The sequence below is a fragment of the Manis pentadactyla genome, chromosome 7 (genome assembly GCF_030020395.1).
Source record: "Manis pentadactyla isolate mManPen7 chromosome 7, mManPen7.hap1, whole genome shotgun sequence".
Lineage (NCBI taxonomy): Eukaryota > Metazoa > Chordata > Mammalia > Pholidota > Manidae > Manis > Manis pentadactyla.
In genome coordinates this window covers 135947405-135967851 of record NC_080025.1, presented here as the reverse complement: position 1 = coordinate 135967851, position 20447 = coordinate 135947405, and the positions used below count along the sequence as shown (strand labels likewise).

General features: G+C 39.8%; 1 protein-coding gene across 2 annotated transcripts in view; it reads left to right on the top strand.

Moving 5' to 3' along the window:
- The first annotated feature begins 9809 nt into the window (after positions 1 to 9809).
- Positions 9810 to 20447, top strand: part of KDM7A (lysine demethylase 7A) — a 98523-nt gene continuing 87885 nt past the window's right edge. For both annotated transcript variants that reach the window (XM_036926090.2, XM_036926089.2), the window contains exon 1: positions 9810 to 10126. In XM_036926090.2, the coding sequence (XP_036781985.1) occupies positions 9933 to 10126 (194 nt within the window). In that variant the 5' untranslated portion in view covers positions 9810 to 9932. The remainder of the gene's footprint in view (positions 10127 to 20447) is intronic.

Sequence of the window (20447 nt, the reverse complement as noted above, 5' to 3'; positions counted from 1 at the left end):
TTCAGCTAAGTCCTCTCTGCTTTAAAAAAATTAGCAATTTTGTCATAATAATAAAGGGTGTAAGTAATAAATCAAATAGTATGAAACGATTTACAATGAAAAAGGCAGTCCTCTGCTAACATCACCCTTCCTCCTCCTCATGATACCCAACTGTTCTCTACTGGCAACTACTTTGAACACTTTTAGTCACTTTTCTGTTATTTAACTCCATATTTCAAAAAAAATACTTATGGGGCTGTTTCTCAATTTATTGATTTGGGGCATCACCTATTGACTTCCTGTTATTGTTGTTGAAGATTTAACTCTTTTATCCACCCGCTCTTCTTTTTTCATCTTCTAAGTACAGTTAAATTATACTTAAAAAAAATCAATAGCCAGAGTTTAAATGGGATTTACTACAGAATCCCTTAGTGTTTCTGATTCCTTTCTGATTGTTTCTTATAACTTTTGTTTGTCCTAAAGTTAAAATTGACTTACTATTTTTTACTTGCTTACATATTAGTTTTCCCCAATAAGCTCCAATATAGCTGTCACACTCTAATCAATTTTTTTTTCTAATGGTAAAAAGACCATTTCAAGCAACCTATCAATTTCATTATTTTTTAATTCCTGGAGACCTTCCTCTCATAGTTTTCTGTCTGCCTCTCCCATCCGACAGGTTGCTCTGCACGCCTTCTGCTCAGCTGTAGTCCTGGGGTTCCCTTGCCTTTCTCCCCTGTTGCATGAATCTCAGCAGGAAGTACTTAAGCAGCTCCGCATCAAGTTGTCCTTCCTTGCATTGTACTTCCAACTTCTGGCCTTTGTCCTAGTCCCCATGATTAGGTCATTCTTTTGCTATATCCAAGACAATGTAGGCCTAAACCAGAGCTTTGTTCCTGCCAGTCTCCTTGCTAGGAAAGGTCACCCTACTCCTGAGCTCTAGTCCCAAGATGGGGGCCCTCACAGATGCTCACAGACTTCCTTGATGCCAATGGGCACCTCTGATTCTTGAGTTTATTATCCCTAGGATTCCACATGATTGCCATCTTCAGCACATACCAGAGATCGTGAGGTCATACAGTCCTGGGGCCAAATCTTACCTGCTCCTCTTGCTGGCTACATAAACTTAGGCACATTAAATTTTACTTTCTACATTAGAAAAGCCCATAAAACTACTGTCATTAAGATTGTTGAGGGGATTATCTTAGAGAATGTATACTAAGACTCTGGAATGATCTCTGCACATAAATACTAGCTCTGTTCTCCATTCTTTACTGCCTTGTCTCTGGTCCCACTGCCAACAGCTTTCTTTGTTTTTTTGTTTTGTTCATTTTTTATTGAAGTGCTGTTGACATAATATTATCTTGGTTTTGGGTATATAACATAATGATTCCACATTTATATACATTGCAAAATGCTCACCACGTAAGTGGTTATCATCCTTCACCACACAAAGTTATGATGGTATTATTGGCTATATTCCCTATGCTGTACCTTTCCTTCCTGTGACTTAGTTATTTTATGATTAGAAGTTTGTACCTCTAAATTCCCTTCACCTATTTCATCTGTCGCTTGCACTCTCCTCCCCTCTGGCAACCACCAGAGTCATCTTATTATTATTCAGAGTGTTAATTCTCTGTGTTTATGAGTCTGCTTTTGAGTTTGGTGTTGTTTTGTTTAGTTTTTTAGATTCCACATATAAGTGAAATCATACAATATTTGTTTTTCTCTAACTTGTTTCACTTAGTATAATACCCTCTAGGTGTATCCATGTTGTTGCAAGTGGCGATATTTCATTCTTTTTATGGTTGAATAGTCCATTGTGTATCTATATCACGTTTATCTATTTATCTATCAATGGACACTTAGGTTGCCTTCGTATCTTCCATATCTTGGCTTTGTAAATAATGCTGCAATAAACATAGCGGTGCATATATCTCTTTGAATTAGTGTCTTCATTTTCCTCAGGTAAATACACACAAGTGGAATTACTGGATCATATGATAGTTGTCTTTTTAATTTTTTGAAGAACCTCTAGACTGTTTTCCAGAATGGGTGCATTAGTTTACATTCCCACCAACAGTGCAAGAGGGTTCCCTTTTTTCCACATCTTTGGCAATATTTGTTGTTTCTTGTCTTGATATTAGCCGTTCTGACTGGTGTGAGGTGATCATCTCATTGTGGTTTTGATTTGCATTTCTCTGATGGCTAGTGATGTTGAACATCTCTTCATGTGTCTCTTGGACATCTGTGTGTCTTTTTTTGGGAAAATGTCGAATCAGTTCCTCTGCCCATTTTTTAATCAGCTTTTTTTTTCTTTAGTTGAGTGAGTTCTCTATAAATTATGGATATTAACTCCTTGTATCATTTGCAAATACATTCTCCCATTCAGTAAGTTGCCTTTTCGTTTTGTTCATGGTTTACTGTGCAGAAGCTTTTTAGTTGGTGTAGTCCCATTTGTTCAATTCTGCTTTTGTTTCCCTTGCTGAGGGAGACATAGCCAGGAAAAAATTGTTAAGGCTGATGTCCAAGAGTTTACTTCCTATGTTTTCTTTTAGTAGTTTTATGGTTTCAGATACATTTAGGTGTTTAATCCATTTCAACTTTATTTTTGTGTATGGTATAAGGAAGTAGTCCAGTTTCATTCTTTTGCACATAGCTGTCCAGTTTTCTTTCCCACTGCCATTTATTGAAGAGACAGTCTTTTCCCCATTGTATATTCTTGCCTCTTTGGTCATGGATTAATGGATCACGTAAGTGTGGGTTTACTACTGGGCTCTCTAGTCTGTTCTATTGATCAATGTGTCTGTTTTTGTGCCAGTACCATACTGTTCTGGCTATTCTGGCTTTGTAGTATAGTTTGAAATCAGGGAGCATGACACCTCCAGCTTTGTTTCTCTTTCTTAATATTTCTTTGGCTATTCAGGGTCTTTTGTGGTTCCATACAGATTTTAGAATTGTTAGTTTTAGTTCTCTGAAAAATGCTATTTGTATTTTGATAGGGATTGCATTGAATCTGTGAACTGTTTTGAGTAGTATGGGCATCTTAACAGTGTTAATTCTTCCAGTTGCTGAGCACAGTATGTCTGTCCATTAATTTTTGTCATCTTCAATTTCTTTCATCTATGTCTTATAGTGTTCAGAGCACAGGACTTTTATCTCCTTGGTTAACTTTCTTTCTAGGTATCTTATTTGCTAACAGCTTTCTTTGCATTGTCACCTGGTTTTAGTGTTTCCTTTAGACAAACTGACCATTCATGCATCTGCACCTGGGTCTTTCCAGCACCACCTGTCTCTGCCTTTCCCATACTTTGATACTTCCCTGAGGCCCACCCAAGAAGGTAAGTTCTGTTTCAAATAGAGAACCTTTACTCTCCCTGCTACAAATAAGTGGGTCAAATCAATACTTAGTCCCACATGCCATCTTTTTTGGCAGAAAGTATTTTCTAGCTCAAAGATGTCTTCTGATTAGAGAGATGAAAACTAAATAGATGGTGAGCAATTTTGCTTTATCATCTGCTGGTATTATACCATCTGCCCCAAGCATCATGCCTACACCTTCCTTGTTCTTTTTCTCACTCTAAATATAGATTAAAGAGTCATTTTAGTTGTCCTTAACTTATTTTGGCAAGGCCCAGCTCATCCTAGGCTTTAAACTTCCTCCCACCTTTTATACAAGTCTGTGCTGCAATTCTGTGCTCATTCTTGATTGAATGTCTCTCCAAGTCCTCAAAAAACCTTGGCTTTCCCTGTGAGCCTCATGATCAACCCTTTGCTCACTATTTTTGCTCTTGTAAACTGTAAGTTTCTTAAAAGCAGAAACCATTTGTACATTTCTTTGATTTTCTCCATGGCACCCAGCCTTACATGAAACAGACCCTGGTAAAAATCTTAACCCAACCTATTTTTATCATTACAGATGCTACGGTAATTCTTTTTAGTATATTTGTTAAAAGTATCTTGAAAGCTATTCTTACCAAACATATAAGAATACAAACTTCTTTCCCATAACTGGCCCTGAATATTAAGGCTGACTATATATGAGTTACTATTTTTAAGTACTCAAGCAAAAGTTAACTGAGAAATCTAAGTTCTATCTCTTATGCTATTTAGATATTCAGTGGTATTTTACAGCTTTTGTACAATAGAAAACAAAACTAAAACTTCAAACTCATTTTGGTTTTAATGTTAATTTCTAATTAGGACCTATAGAGGAATAAATCTGTGAGGCAATACAATTAAGAGATAGGACTCACAATTCAATTAAATCTATAGAATTTAACAGGTTGTAAGTTAAGTTATTCCAGGCAAAAAGGTCTATACATCATATATGAGGAATTTAAAGACAGCAAACAATACCTGAACTTATTACCTATATACTTAATACTGCAATTCTCAGGTCACAAAAGAATTACATGTCACGTGGGTTCAGTTTAAAAGAGTTTCTGTGCTTTGAAAATATGTTTATTGATCATTAGATTGCTGATTGCTATCAATCAGAAATGAGGATGAATCACTGCTGAAGAATGGAAACAAAATCTAAGACTTCGTCTCCATTATTTTCTATAATAGTATTTATCAAAATTTTCTTTGTACCTGCAGTATTGCTAAACATACTGCCTTGAGTCCTTAATAAATATTTGTGGTTATTGATACTTTAGAGATCCTTTAGAACTACACATTCCCTGAAGAACCCGTCTGGGGTCCATCCTATATGCTGCCACAGTTCTTTGTTTTTCTCCACCACAACACTTAGCATATTGTATTACAATTTTATGTTTAGTTGTTTACGTCTTTTATGGTGAGAGCCCATTGAGGACAGGGAATGTGTCTTTTTTATCTCTGTATTCATAGCAACTACCAAATGTATGAAGTAGACACTCAATAAATGATGAATGATTAGATGGGTGAATAAGTTAATTTCCAATTTAGCCATGCCCAGGCTAACAACAGGTACACATACACAGACACAGACATGCATAATTTTCCAGACTTAGTCACTATTAATAATATGTTGCTTACCTCACCAGATATATCTTCTCAGACCGCACTGAAGTATCACAAATCTCAGAATGGTAAACCATGAACTAGTGTCCTGCATAACTATTTTTTAGTAACTGGGTTGGTATTTGAAACATAGAGACTTTGTAGATACCATACACAAGAGTGTTTTGATAGACCAAAGTAATATATGAATTCAAAGCACTTATGTTATGGATTAGCTCTAGCTCTAGGCCCTGAAAGATAAAACTCTTGTTTAATTTTAAATAGACTTTATTTTTTAGAACAGTTTTAAATTCACAGAAAAACTGGGAAGATAGTACAGAGTTCCCATATACATGTACAGTACCAAGTTTCCCTTATTAACATCCTACATTGTTTGATACACTTGTTACAATTAATGAACCAATGTTGATATTATGATTAACTAAAGCCTATGGTTTATTCAGAGTCCTTAGTTTTAACTTAAGATCCTTTTCCTTTTCCAGGACCCCATCTAGAGTACCACATTACACTTGCCATGTTTCCTTAGGGTTTTCTTGGCTCTCTCAGGTTTTCCTTATTTTTCATGACCTTGAGAGTTTTGAGGGGAGTGCTGGTCAGGTACTTTGTAGAATGCCCTCTATTGGAATTTATCTGAGGTTTTTCTCATGGTTAGACTAGAGCACAGGGGGAGCTTTTTATAGTAACACAGTCCGACACATGGTTATCAGCTTTTTCCTGCTTCCAAGTTGTTCACATGTGCAGCACACGCCCATGAATAACACATCTCATTAGATAGTGGATAGAGGGATGGGGGCACAGCACTAGGAGCACTTAGGAAACTTATTGGACATGTGTATAGTCTAAAGAAGTGCCCCTCCCTATTCCTACTTAGAAGGACCAAATTTTACCTATTTTGTAATCCATTTGGTTGTACATTTTAACAAAATGATGGTCCCATAGCACTGTGATCTCTGGAAGACAGTTATTAATTCTAGAAGGTATTATAACAGAAAAATAAACTGTGGAGATATTCAGAATTGGAAATCACCAATTACATAAATACCATTTATCTAACTTCTGAATAGACTGAAAAAGGCTATGTTTTTAAACTTGTGAAAAAAAATCACAAAAATACAGAAAAGGTGAAAGACTAGTACATTGAACTGTCCCCAGAATGTTTCTTAGTTATAGTTATCAAAGGGATGCCACTCACACATTTGGCATATCAGAATTTGCTCAGGAACCTTCTGAGGGTAGAGGACCCTGCCTACTCCTTACCTTTAATGGATGACTCTATACTTGGGAATTTAATGCACCCTGGCAGGGCAATAAAGAAAACCACTTAGGGTATGTAATTTCTTTCAAGATCCCTGGGTTGCACTGGATAGGACAAATGGTCTATAACCTTCATTGCCAAAGAAACATCCAGAGTTACTGCTAAATAGAAGTAGCTTTCCTTTCTTTTGTGGAAAACTTTTCCTATTCACATTTTTCCAGCAAGTAGGTGTAGTCTTTTGAAAACAGGCTCCTTCAGTTTCTGAATTTGTTAGAAGTAAAGTAAATATCTCCTAGGAAAAAGAAAGTATAGGCACTGACTGAAAACCTCCGTAACATACAAGTAAATGCAAATTAAATTGTATGTATATAAAGGAACATGGTACAGTCAGAGACTGGGAAAGTGGGTTTTGAACAATGTTTTGAAGAAGAAGGAAAGGGAAGAATAAGAAAGAGAATAGCAGATATGGTCATGGAGATAGACGAGTACTGGTAATAGTAGGAAGCAGAGTTGTTAGGCTGGAACAAGTATTTGTTTTCAGAGAAATGAGAGTTTGGGGACAAGTGGAGTGTTAAAAACAATCAAAAGAGCAGCTTAAATCTGATACGAAAATTAAGAAAGATCTACTGCAGGGACCACAGTACCTGCAAAGGAGAAAAAGAGGTAGCCCCACAGTCATTGCCAACCAAAACTGGCATTGAGCTGGGTGTCTTTCTTTGAAATTTTTTCTGATATTCTCTCCTTTGTTTCGGGACAGTGCTCTCCTACTTTCTTCTCCTAACTCTCTAGGTGCTCTTCAGTCCTATAACTAAATTAATAAATGAGTACAGTAGTAATTCATAATCACAGCTATCAGATTTATGGATTATGGTAGCAGCATTTTATCTCATTTAATGTACCCAACCCTGTAAGGTAGATATTCTTATCATCCCCATTAAAATGAAAAAACTAAAACCCAATAGCAAGCTGTCATAGAGATAACAGATTATGAAGTCTAAGCACATGTTCTTAATTATGTGTGGAGCTTGTCACTAAAATTTTGGCATTATTTAGAGTTCCAGCCTTCATCCCTTTCTTCTCAAGGTCAAATATTTGTGTTTACAATTTCTTTAGCCTTTCCTTACAGATTTGCATTGCTTGTAGTGTTTTTATTCTTGATTTCTTGATGTACTTATATAACTAGCTGCATTTCCAAATAGAGACTCAAATGAACAGACCAGTCAGAAATACACAGAATTAGTTAATATTCTTCTCATTGAATCCTATCAAATGATGCATGGTTTCCATTTGTCCCATTACTGATGGCACTGATCACTTAAGATGGTATCTTCCAGACTTCTCCACTGTAAAGTTACTCTAATTCCCTTTGTAATAAGAATTCTGTGGGTGATTTGTCCCAGATTTGGCCACTGGAACCCAAGTTGGCCTGTGTCCTTTTGACATGCCCCATTATTCTCTGAGCATGTCCCTATTTTCTGGCACAGCTAGAAGCTCCAGGCTCATCCAGTACTTCTCCAGGCCTGGAATCAGCCATTTTACCAAGAATTAAAATGAAGGGAAGAATTGTACTTAGAAACCAAGATCTGGTCTAGATGTACTCATTGTATTATGTCACTACTCCCAGACCCTCTCAGTGCACAGAGAATGTATGTACTTGTTTGTATACCTATATCTATTTCTACAAATAAGATTGGTACCTCCATTACCAGTCCACAACCAAAAGGTTCATTCTAGTCTTCTTTCCATATTTGCATCTTTCTTCCTCAATAGTGAGAAATCTGCCATTTTCCTTAATATATTTACTTATTGGGTCAATCCTCCTGTATGTAACCAATCTCCTATCACTACTGCTGCACCCTACTTTGCTGAATTGCCCTCACCTCACCCATGCTGACATCCCAAGGCCCCTCCAGCATGGTGAAGAGAACACCCTTTACCAGGTTGCTTCCCTGTGTGGGTGCCCTCCTCACCCCTATTCCATTAGGACGCTCTGGCTGCCCCTCCACCCCCCACCAACACCACACATCTCCTGCAATGTACTATAAAAATATATTATCTCTTTGCTTTTTATAAAACCTCTGGGAGGTAGTTAATGAAGGTATTAATATCCATAATTTTTCTTTCAACAGATCTTTATGAGAAATGGAGTGACTTGCCCAGGGTTGCACAGTCTTTACAAAGCAGTGTCTGAATGCAGGGCCTTTTCCCCTTCACCAATCCATGATGCCTGTAAACATATAACAAAATTATAATAACTTTACTTTTTCCTCCAGTAGAAGTATGTTTCAAACCCATTCACGTGGTTTTCAACTTATTCCCAACTGTTTCTTTTCCTGTAAAGTAGGTGCCAAGCGATAGTGTGGGAGAAAAAAACTAGATGCAGAATCAAGAAACTTAAACTTGAGCTCCAGCTCAGATCTGTGAGTTTAGGCAAGCCACTTGCTTTCCTTAATCACAAAAATGAGGTTAGAATAGATGAGCGGTTCTTTGCCTGGGGCTGGGTGGGAGGGGAGCTACAGGGATTTTCCCAACGATAGAAATGCCTGCGAGATTTAGCTACAGATACCTGATTCAATAATCCTTAACATCCTTTCCAGTTAGTGTACATTGCATCGTCGACTTTTTCTATTCAAAATTTAACTGGTTTTATTTTATCAATCTCATCATTGAAAAATATTTATGAATGGCTTATTATGTGCCAAGTACCGTATTATCCGGCTTTTGTAGTATGTCTCAACCGAGGTGTCACCGTCATTTAGAATTTTGTCCCTACCTTCCAAACTTAAGTCTCAAAGCATTCGCATCTCCGTCATGTTATTCATAAACACGCCGGGTGTTTTTCTAGTCCTTTCTCTACCAACCACATTTCAAGGCTGATCCCTCTGCGCTTAGAGACGGTAATGAAGTCCTCTTGGGAACAACCGCCCTCACCTAATAGTGGCTCTCCCAACACTGTAATTTCCTGGTCCGTGGGCATTCGGGCGGGACGTTTGGGACCTGGAACGACTGCCCAGCACACTCTGCACCTCAGCAGGGCAGGACCGGCTCGCCGTGCCGTTACCTCTCGACTCGGACCCAGGGAAGTCGCGAGGCGGTTGTTAATTGATTTAGGGCTCTCCCCGCGCCGGGATGTGGCCCTGGCGGGACTCTAACTTCCTCGGTTGCCCTCGGAGCACAGACGCAGAGTGTGGCGCCTCACTGCGCAGGAACTTCCCGGGCCGCAGCTTTGGCTGAGAAAAGCCCAAGCCGGCTCTTCGCACGCGCCCGCTGTCTCCTGAGGCCGCGCTCCCCGCTCCGCCGCGCGTGTCCTCAGGCAGCCTCTGCCTCCCTACGCCTCCCCGCCGCCTGCCCTTGAGCCGGTCCCGACGCTCGACCGACGCGAGGAGAGCAGAGCACGCGCGCCGGCGGCGGGACGACGTGCGCGAGACACACGGCCCCGCTCGGAGCGCCGGAAGGAGCCGGCCGGGGCCTCGCGCATTGTGCGCGCGCCGCCGCCGCCGCCCCCCAGCTCCTCCTCCCGCCCCGCCAGACCCGGCTGCGGCCTCGCGCGCGCGCACTGGGGCGCCGCCGCCGCCGCCGCCGCCGCGGCGGTTGCTGCTCCTGCTACTGCAGGAGGCGGCGCTGGCTGGCGACTGCGCTCGCTCCAGTCGGCGAGCGGAGCAGCGAGCGAGCGTGTGTGTGTTTTTTAAAGATGGCCGGAGCGGCGGCGGCGGTGGCCGCGGGAGCAGCAGCTGGAGCCGCCGCGGCAGCCGTGTCGGTGGCGGCCCCGGGCCGGGCCTCGGCACCCCCGCCACCCCCGCCGGTGTACTGTGTGTGCCGGCAGCCGTACGACGTGAACCGCTTCATGATTGAGTGCGATATCTGCAAGGACTGGTTCCACGGCAGGTAAATAAACCCCCTCCAGCCCCGCCGCCGCCGCGCCGGCCACCGGCCAGCCGCCGCCGCCGCCGCGCCGGCCGTCCGCGCCCCCCTCCGCCCGGCCGCCGCGCCGAGCCGAGAGCCGCGGGGCTGCGGCGCCGAGACCCCGACCCGGGCAGCGGGGTCCCGGGGTGCCGGGCGGGCAGAGGGGAGCTGGTGGGATCGCCCGGCCAGGCGAAGAGTGGCCACAACAAACGGGAACAAAGGGGGTCGGCCGAGAAGTTGGCAGGGGGAGACCGGGGCGAGGGGCCGCGACCGGGGCAGGCGCCGGCGGAGGCGACGGGCGGAGCACCGGCTGGGCCCGCTGCCCCTCGCCGCGCCCGCAGCCCAGCCGCCGCCCCGCCCGCCCGGGGCTCCCGGCCCGAGTCGCCGCCCGGCCGGCCGCTCTTCCCGGCCGGCCGCCGCGCCTTCCTTCCGGGCAGCGACCGGCTCGCCCTGCCCGGGATCCCCAGAAATCGCCCTCTTTCCCCCCCGCGCCGCGGTCCCGTCGCGCCCCCTTCCCCTGTCTTTATCAAACTTCCTCGGCCGCCGGCCGCTGGGATGGGGGCGTCGGCAGCGTCAGCCCGGCGGGGCTCGCGGAGTAAACAGAGCAACAGATGAGGCACTCTCGGGGACTTGGAGGATGCCAGTCGGAAGTTTGGGGCCGGGGGCCCCGGCTGGAGCTCCGGGTCGGCCCGGGTCGTGCCCCTCGCCCACCACCTGGCACACCCTGTCCTGGCGGGGGCGGAGCGGATGGAGTGGGCTGCGGGGCCCGAGGGGACAGCCAACCCCCCGCGTCGCCGCTCAAACTTTACGGAGTGAAATTTCGCGTCGCCTGGGGGGCCGGCGACACCCGGGCGGCCTGGGGCTCCGCCCGGGGGCCTGGTGCGGGCGAACTTTCGCCGGCCGGCGGGCAGTCGGGGTTGGACGCGGGGGCGGCGAGCGTCGCCCTGTGCCTCCGCCGCCGCCTGCGTTTCGGGTTTGACGTTTGCGAGAGCTGGGGCCGCCTCCGCCGCCGACTCGTGTGTTTTGTAATCAAAGTGTGAGGCTAATAAAGGGCGGCGCCACAGCCTCTTGACTCCGGCGTGGGAGGGATTCGTAGGCATTTAAACAAAGAAACTAGTTGGGGTTGGGCTCCCAAAGTCCTTATTTGGGTGTTGTGGCAAAGCCTGCGGTCACCTTTAGGTGAAGCAGGTTTCCCGAGTACCGTTTGGTGTTGTATCTTGACGACACTACGCTCACGGGGAATAGCAGATATGGTGACTGTGATTGTAGGAAGTGTCCTTTGATTGACAGCAGGACATTTAAATACAGCCTCCGCTCCCCCTCCCCAATTTTACAGAAACGCTACGCGACCAGGCCAGATGTCTTAGTCTCCCTCTACTGGCCCTGGGAGAGAAAACCATTTAAATTACAGCTTTCTTTTCAGTGTTCAGTGCTAGGTACAGTTAGTTTTATTTAAGTTTCAAGTTCAGTTAGTTTTCATTTTCAGATTGCACAATTCTAATAGCAACAACAGAGAAAACCCAACAAATTATCGCTGCAAAAGGACTGCGTCCGTAGTATATCGGGTAATCTTTTAACAGTCTCGTCTGTGCTTGGGGAATATTACTGCAACCTTGTCACCTGTAATTAAGAGTAAATTATTCAAAGTTCTTTTTTAATTACCCCAAACCGATGTTTTTCTGTATTTTGATTATCTTTAAAACTGAAGTTGGAACATAGTCAATCTTGCCGATTCTGTTTCTACAGCCTCCGTTCCTATAACATACCCTAGGCAACCACAGTAGATTATCCAAAAATGGAGGTTACATATAGAAGAAAACCAGAATCGCTGGTGATTATGTAAATACTTATTTTTTTCAAAGAACTATTTTAGCTGCACAAGAAAATTGCTCTGTTGTGCATTGTAGAGATTTGATGGGTTAATAAATTTTAGATGAAAATTTTATTTATCCTGATTTAGGTGATGTAACACTATAACCGTGAAAAGCTGCAGGTAGTTGGTGAAGAATTTTGTAATACATTTAAGTGTAAATTTGAAAGCAGCAGTTGAAGGGAAAATGAAGAGGGCATGTGTGAAGTAGTGAGAGCAAGGTCAAAACAAGTATGTTCTGCATAAATTTGTGTGACTTCATATCTGTGGGAGTGACTCTGAAATGTGTTTTGAACCCAGGGTTTTTTGGACCAGCAGTCCTTGAGAATTTAATGTGGTACAGATGTCAAAAATTAAAAATTTAGTGATAAGGCCCTGCCATGCAAAAGTAGTATCTTATTAGGAAGTTAAACTCTTAATGAAGTATTGATAATTTGGGGTCTGTATTTTTTCCTGTGGTCATTATTTACTCTAATGTTTACTGTACCATGAAATTAGTGATTTTTTTGAACATTGCAAAGTGTTTCTTATATAGTATTAAATAAATATCATTTACTTATGTGAGAATTGGCCCCTAAAGTACAAAGGTATAGCTTTAATCATACTCAGCTTTCCTTTGGTTTCCAGGGGTGGACCAGCTGTCGAGAAGGAAGAGTAGAAAGACTTTTATTTTTAGGTTTCAAATGTGTTAATTTACGATTTTTGAAGACTATAAATAAAGTGTTTCCACTATGGAAAAGAATGCACAGTACATTTTCATGACTGGGGAATGGGTTTCTTGAATGGGTCATCTTCAATAGGGAATAAAGTTAGAAAAATGCAAGCTGAAAGTTGGAATTCAGTTCTTTATATCAAGTCCCTTGTGAAAGCAAAACAAAATAAAGAGAAACTGAAAAGAAGGGGCAGGGAAAAGTTTAAAAAATTAAATTAGAAAATATGCCTTTACCTGGTTAATTTTTTGATAATTTCATTTCTTCAAATAAAAGAATTTTTTCTGTCCTCATTAATAGCTTTATTATAATCTATAGTGACATAGCAGCTACTTTAAAACACATTTTTTTAAATTAAAAAATGTAAACACAAAGAAAAAAGTCATAAAAATAATTACAGTAACAGTACTACTTTAATTTCGACAGAGCTTTAATATCCATTGTATCTTTTGACCTCCCCAATAATCTGGTAGTTAGGAAGGGCAAGTTATTATCCCTCTTCTACAGAGAAAAAAAAACCCAGGACTCATAAAGTTTAAGTGACATGTCCAAGGTCACTTTGCTGATATGTGGAAGAGCAGTCAGGAAAGTCAGTGCTAGAGCTTAAATTGCAAGGTCAGTGTTTTTTCTCTTCCACAGAATAGCAACACTGCTTTGATATAACTTTGAACTTTAATAAAGAACAAAACATTTTGTTGCAAACAAAACATTTTGTCCCTGTATGTAAGAAGCAAAATGCAGCATTTTCACTGTAGCTCTGAAATGAAATTAGTTGGCTTTGTAAATTGTGATGGTGATTATTTTATTTTATATATGAGGTAAAAAGTAAATATAAATGCTAACAGTTCTGAAAAAAAATACCAAATAATACTGAAAAAGAATAAAGAAGTCATAACATGTTGGCATTGTTTTTCTGTTTTTGAACTAAATTTTAAAAGCTGAAAATTATCCAGATGGTTTTGCTGCACAGGTGTCTTGATATAATCACTATTTTAAATCCTTATAGACTTACATTTTTATGGTACACATAAATATCTTCCTTGATAATACAAAACTCAGAATCTTTTTTCTTTAACCAATAAACAGTTTTCATTTTGCTCTAAGCATTTGCAACTAATTCCTTAAGTATCTTAAAAAGCCCAAAAGTCCACAATTTTTGGCACTTGATTTCAACATTAGCTATCTCATCTTAGAATCATGCACACTGAAGACCATTTCTAATACACTTCCAAAGACAGTCACTGAGTGTCTAGTGAAACTCTCATTATCATCGCCAGGCTAGCCATCTATCTTCCTTAGAACCTTGTCAGAAGTATTAAATCCAAAAGCCCACTATTAAAAAATAAGTACTATTTATGTATCAGGATTTTCATAGCCTGCAATAGAAAGTGAAAAGAACACACATTCATGCCAAATTTAAATCACTATCATTATTGAAATAAAGGCACTAACCCAGTTTAGAAGGGTATATTACTTATCTTTTGCTGTAGGTCAGATTACCTCAAAATTTTGGAGCTTAAAACAACAAACTATTATTGTATTACAAAGTGTCTGATGGTCTGGTTTGTGGAGGTGGCCTCGTTGGGCGGTTCTGGCTCAAGGTCTCTCACATGGTGTCTGTCAGGGTCTTGGCTGAGGGTGCATCATCTGAAGGCTTGACTGGGGCAGGAAGAGCTTTCAAGATTGCTCACCCACATGCCTGGGCTGTTGGCAGTAGTTGGAGCACTTTAGCGAACTGCTGTTTTGATATTTAGATAACATTTGTCTTGCTACTTCGGTGTAAATGTAATTTGAGAGGCTTGTTGTTGTTTCTGGTAAGTGTTGTGACTTGATGAAAATATGTCCCACTGGCCTGTTGGCTTTACCTTGAAGGTGATCCTGAATGCTGATACTGGTTGCCCTGTAAAGGGATCCTTGAGAAATAGTAATGCTTATAAATTCTAGCTTCTTTCTATGACAGCTCAACATGGTTACAAGAAGTTTTCTTCATGGTATACCTCGTAAACTTAAAAGTCGGAGGAGAATTTCATTGTTTGGAGTCATGAATTGAATGCCAGACAATGGTTTCAAGTTTACGCAGCTTCTTACATTTTTAGAAGTTTCCCATTTAAAAACCTCCTTTTCGTTTTCTCTTGAACTTCCACTGGTGAGTTAGCATGACAGATTTTATTCATTCTTGAGTTGGGCAGGCTTCATGTGAGGTAGCCAATTTCCTGAGTATCCACTAAGCTCATATTTGTGCTTTTGTCCTTCTCAAGTAGAATAATTTTTAAACTCAAGGTATCCATGCATTTTGGTATAAAGGGTTTACTCTGCATGCAGTTTCTGACATTTGGAAATCTGAAAAGATTTTGCCCTAATTTATCCTGACAGAAAGGAAGGCCCTTCCTTGATGCTTCTCAGCCTGGTAGCAGGGCTGATGGAACTTTCTTTCTCCAGGTTTGAGGCTGCTGAACTACTGCATCCTTGGTGCTGAGGAATCCCGTCCCTCAGTCTGCCTAAGCTTATTCTGTAAGTGAGAGGGGAGGAATGCTCCCAGGGTACAATGTACAGTTGATACCCTTTAGGTATTGAATTGAGGAGTTAACAGGATTTTCCTGGGAAGATTCCTTCCAGCCTAAAGATGGAGTTCTCCCTCTCTTGAGTCCTTGGTGGAAGTAAGACAATGGAGATCTTTCCTGATAATGTCCCACCCCCTAATCTCTAGGCTAGATGTGTTTAATATCATCCTATGCAAAACTGCATCATTGCCCTAATTAAATTGTATTATAATGTCTTTTGTCTCCTCATTAGAATGTAAACACCTTTTGTTAATTAACCTTTTAGAATCATATTCTTTTTGATTGATGAAAATAATATAATGGAAAAAAAGGGAATTACAGAAAAGTATGAAGAATATGGAAGTACCCAGGTCTTCCAGAGATTACCACTATTTAACATTTAAGGTATATATATATATATTTTAAAAAGCTAGAATTCATTAAGCATTCCACTGATACCTAACTTCTTTCATTAATGTATAGTTTTCCTATTATCTTTAATGTCCTTTGAAAACATTTTCAGTGGCTGGATAGTGTCTCATTTCATAGAAATACAATACACTTTATATAATCGTTCTCCACTTGTTAGTGTTTCATCTTGTTTACTACTTTTTCTTGTATTTTCTAATGATGGTTGACATCCTTTTAAACAACATTGTGAGCATCTCTATTTCCCTAGAATAAATTAAATGAGTTAGTACATGTAAAACACTTAGAAGAAAATCTGGCAACATTGTGAGCATCTCTATTTCCCTAGAATAAATTAAATGAGTTAGTACATGTAAAACACTTAGAAGAAGATCTGGCACTTAGTAATTACTGTAAATACTCAATAGCAAGTAGAATTATGGTATGGGGCACAGGGTTTGTTTTAGGCTTCTTGTGCCTATTGCCAGATTGTTCTCCAGAAAAATTATTTTTTATACTCTGACCAGTAGTGTCTACTTCTAGTTCCCTACATCCTCACCAATCTAAGGCATTATGAACTCCCTCCCTCCCCAAACCAACCAAACAAAAACTTTGACAATCTGCAGATATATTAATATTTCCACCAAAGACATACCCAAGATTGTTCATGGCAGCACTATTCATTCATATTATCCCTGAATTGAAACAACCTACATGTCATCAACAATAGATTGGATAAATTGTAGAATATTCATAAGATGGAATGCTATTCAGCAATAAAAAAAAAAAAAGAATCCACAGCTGATGAATGCAACAACATGGGTGAATCTCAAAGACAGGAAGTTGGATGAAAGAAGGCAGACACAAAGGTGTATGGTATTTGATTCTACTTATATGAAGTTCAAGTACAGGCATAGCTGGGTGAAAGAAGGCAGACTGGTGCTTACTTCTGGGGGCGGATATTGACTGAGAAGAGGACAAGGGAGTTTCTGAGGTTCAGGAAATGTTCTCTGTCTGCTCTCGGGTAATGGTTACCTGAGCATATACAGATGTAAAAATTCACGGAGCTGTATGTGCACTGAGGTAGTAAACTTAAAAAAAAAATTTTTAACATTTAAAGTGTACTTCAATCATTTAAAAGTTTAAAAAATAATAACTTACCAATCTGGTAACTGGTGCATAGTATTTTATAATATATTTTGTTTTTTTCTTGTTCTAGACTTTAGTGGGATTATCCCTTGTGTTTCATCATTAAGTGTGATGTTGGCTTTGGCCCAGAGTTTGGAGTATGTCTGGCGCTGTTCTTGGTGCTAGGAATATAGCAATGAACAAAACTAAGTCCTTTCTCTCTTGTAACTTATTTTCTAGTAGGGAAAGATAGATAAATAAACACATATGACAAAAGAAAAGAAAAATGGAGTAGGGGAAGAGAGAGGGCTGAGGGCAGTAAGACTACTTTAAGTGTAGTTATGGAAAGCCTTAAGGAGACATTTGAACACAAGAATGGGATTTTACTCAGAGCAAATGGTATATTTTGAGTGAAGGAGTAAATGATTTGACTTAACCCTTAAAAGGTTCACTCTGGCTGCTTCATGGAGAATAGACTGAGGGAGGTAAAGGTGACAGGCTGACCAGTAAGAAGGCTATTGTAATAACCCAGGTAAGAGATGATTTTAAAAGTTTGAGTCAGTTTTCGTAATTTACAAATGTCATGTGTTAATTTTTATTCCTGAAGCTTGAATGAATGAAGAGTTTAGTTTATGAAAATAGAACAATTTTACCATAATAATGCTATTGGGTAGGAGTTTCTTATGTACTCACTCTGGAGTCCCAGCAACTCACTTAAACACTTACTGAATGCTTTATACATAGTACTAGGTATTGTTTTAATTGTGTTTGGTGCATTAACTAACTCATCTAATTCTCATAGTCACCTTACTGGATAAATGTTATTATTGTCTCTATTTTATGGATGAGGGATCTGAGAGTTAGAGGGGTCAGTAACTTTCCCAGGCTCACAAAGCTCAAAAATTATAGAGCAAGATCTGAACTCAGGCTGGCTGCTTACAGAGCTCATTCTGTCAATCCATAGGTGGTACTGGGTCTCTTCCTCCTTGTCTGTCTCTGTCCTTGGGCGCATAGATGGAACAGATGCAGCAGGGTTCCAGAGAAATAGATCTGTAAATATTTGACTATTGGTTTTGTTCTTTATAAAAATTATTGTTTTTAGCATAAATATGTCAAAAATTATCATAACTGCTTTGGGAATGGTATTTATAAAATATTTATTTGAAAAGTTTTATAATTTAACTCTGTTTCTTCCTTGTTATAATGGATTTCTTATTGAAATGTATCTTGATTTTTTTAAAGTAGGGATGAGAATTATTTAAAAATTTTTTAAAATATAAATTTCCCCTTAGTGATGAAATCTTTTAGTTTTATAAGCTTACTTGGTGAACATAGATCTCCATGTAAGAGAACAAAAAGCCTATTCATTAAACTTCTCAGTATCTTTTTTTGATATGATAGTTTATAGTAGGAGAATATATAAGTATTCTCTTCATGTGTTTCACTTAGAGTTTTAAACATATGTACTCAGTTTCGCTGTTTGAACAAAATATGTTGTGATATTGGAGTCTTATCTCAGGTTGCTTGGAGTCACTGACATAAAGTTCTCCATTGAGCTTTTTTTTAAACCATCATTTGGGGCAGATTTCTGCTTAGTATGCTCTCATATCCTGTGTTCTTAGGGATGAAATTAAGTTTACTGATCATCCCATGGGAAGAATGCCTTTATATTTGAAGATTTGAAGTGGGGCCTCAAGAATAAGAATAGAAGAGGTGTAGAGGAAATTGGTTATAAAGCAAGCTTTGGTTGGTTTGAGCAATTTAAGGTCCACAATTTGCACAGCTTTTGAACAGTTGGCCAGTGCTGATCTTGCAGCAGCTACCATTCTGATTCATACTGAATTCACAAGAATTCAGACTGATTCTTTCTGGAAGTTACTTTTTAGTACTGTAGTGATTGTTTTCTTGTCTATTATTACTATACTTTCCTCATTAATTGTAATGGGAATTAATGGTAACTTGTGTGATTTTGGTATGTGTTGTGTGAACCCTGGTTCTTTTTAGTGGAGAATGGTTTTTAGAAACCATGATCTGGCACCAGATGGGATCATTGCTTCTAGGCCTTCTCAGTGGACAGAGTTAGGAAATACACTAATCACCCACATACACACACATCTGTACTTGTTTCTGTTCTATAGATAGTAAAAGCCATATGTTTCATAAAGATACCTTTGATTCTAATCCAACACCAGAGGGTTCATTTTAGCCTTTCCACATTTCCTTACTTGTAACTTTTTTGTCCAACAGTGAGAAACCCAGCTCTTCTTATCTACAATGTATTCATTTGGTCACTCCTAGTGTATTCGTAAAATAGTTCTAAAATTGCTAGCCCACACCCTTATAATAAACAAATTTGTTAGCTAGGTTATAGTATTTGTTTCTAGTGCTTTTTGTCTTCAGCCCCTGTAATATCTAGTTAAAACACTTTTTTCCAAGTGAACTTAGGTTAGTTCTTTTCTCCCCATTTTAGTGTGTGATGTCATTTATTTGTAATACAGTTAGGTTTATTACTGTTTGTATTGAATTTGGATTCCTCCCTCATACTGCTTGGTTTATATTTTGAGTATGTAAAACATGACTATGGTTCTAAGAAGTCAGAGTTATATGAAAAGGTAAACTCAGAAATGTCATTCCCTCTTCATGCCCCCTAGCCTTTCCAACCCTTTCCCACTCAACTCCTTGCAAGCAACCAGTCTCTTTAGTTTCTGGTTTATCCTTTCAATGTGGGTTTTTTTGTTCTCTCACAAATGAGAAAATGCATGTGTATTTTATGATATCTACTTTCTTTACACAAAGGGCAGCCCATGATAAATGCTTTTAACTTTGCCTTTTTTCCCTTAACAGTATGTACTGGAAATCACTATCAGTTCATAGATCTCTTCCTTATTCTTTTTAACAGCTATGTAGTACTCCTCCATGTGGCCATATCCTGTTTTATTCTTCCATTCTTACATATGGGCATTTAGGTTGTTTACAGTGTTGTGAAATTACAAACAATACATATGATAACCTCATGTACATGTACTTTCATATTGTTGGAAGTATATCTTCAGGTTATATTACTAGAAGTGAGATTACTTATGAAAAGGTAAGAGCATGTGTTATTTTGTTGGGACTGCCAGATTTATCTCCAGAATGGTTGGACCACTTTGCATTCCCACCAGCAGTGAATGAGCGTGCCTCTTCCCACATTCTTGCCATCAGGATGTGTTGTCATATTTTTAATCTTGCCAGTTTGATAGGTGAAAATGGTATCCATGTTTTAATCTGCATTTCTCTAATTACAAATGAGTTTGAACATTTCACATGTTTGAGAGCCATTTTATTTTTTTTCAAGTATCATCTAATTATCTTTTTCTGATTGCCAGTTTTTTGGTCCTTTGACTCTCATTCTTTAAGAACTCTTCACATTTTAGAAATATTAGCCCTTTGTGTCATGTTTAAAATTCTCTCCTAGTTTGTAGTTGTTTTTTTCTTTTTGTCTATGATAATTTTTTTTTGCCACGCAAATTCTTTTTTAATATTTATGTATTCATATTTATCAATCTTTTATTGGCTCTTGATTTTGAGTTGTAATTGGCAAAGCTTTCCCTACCCCAAGGTTAAATGCATGTTTTCTTTTATTTAGCACTTGTTTGATTTTGTTT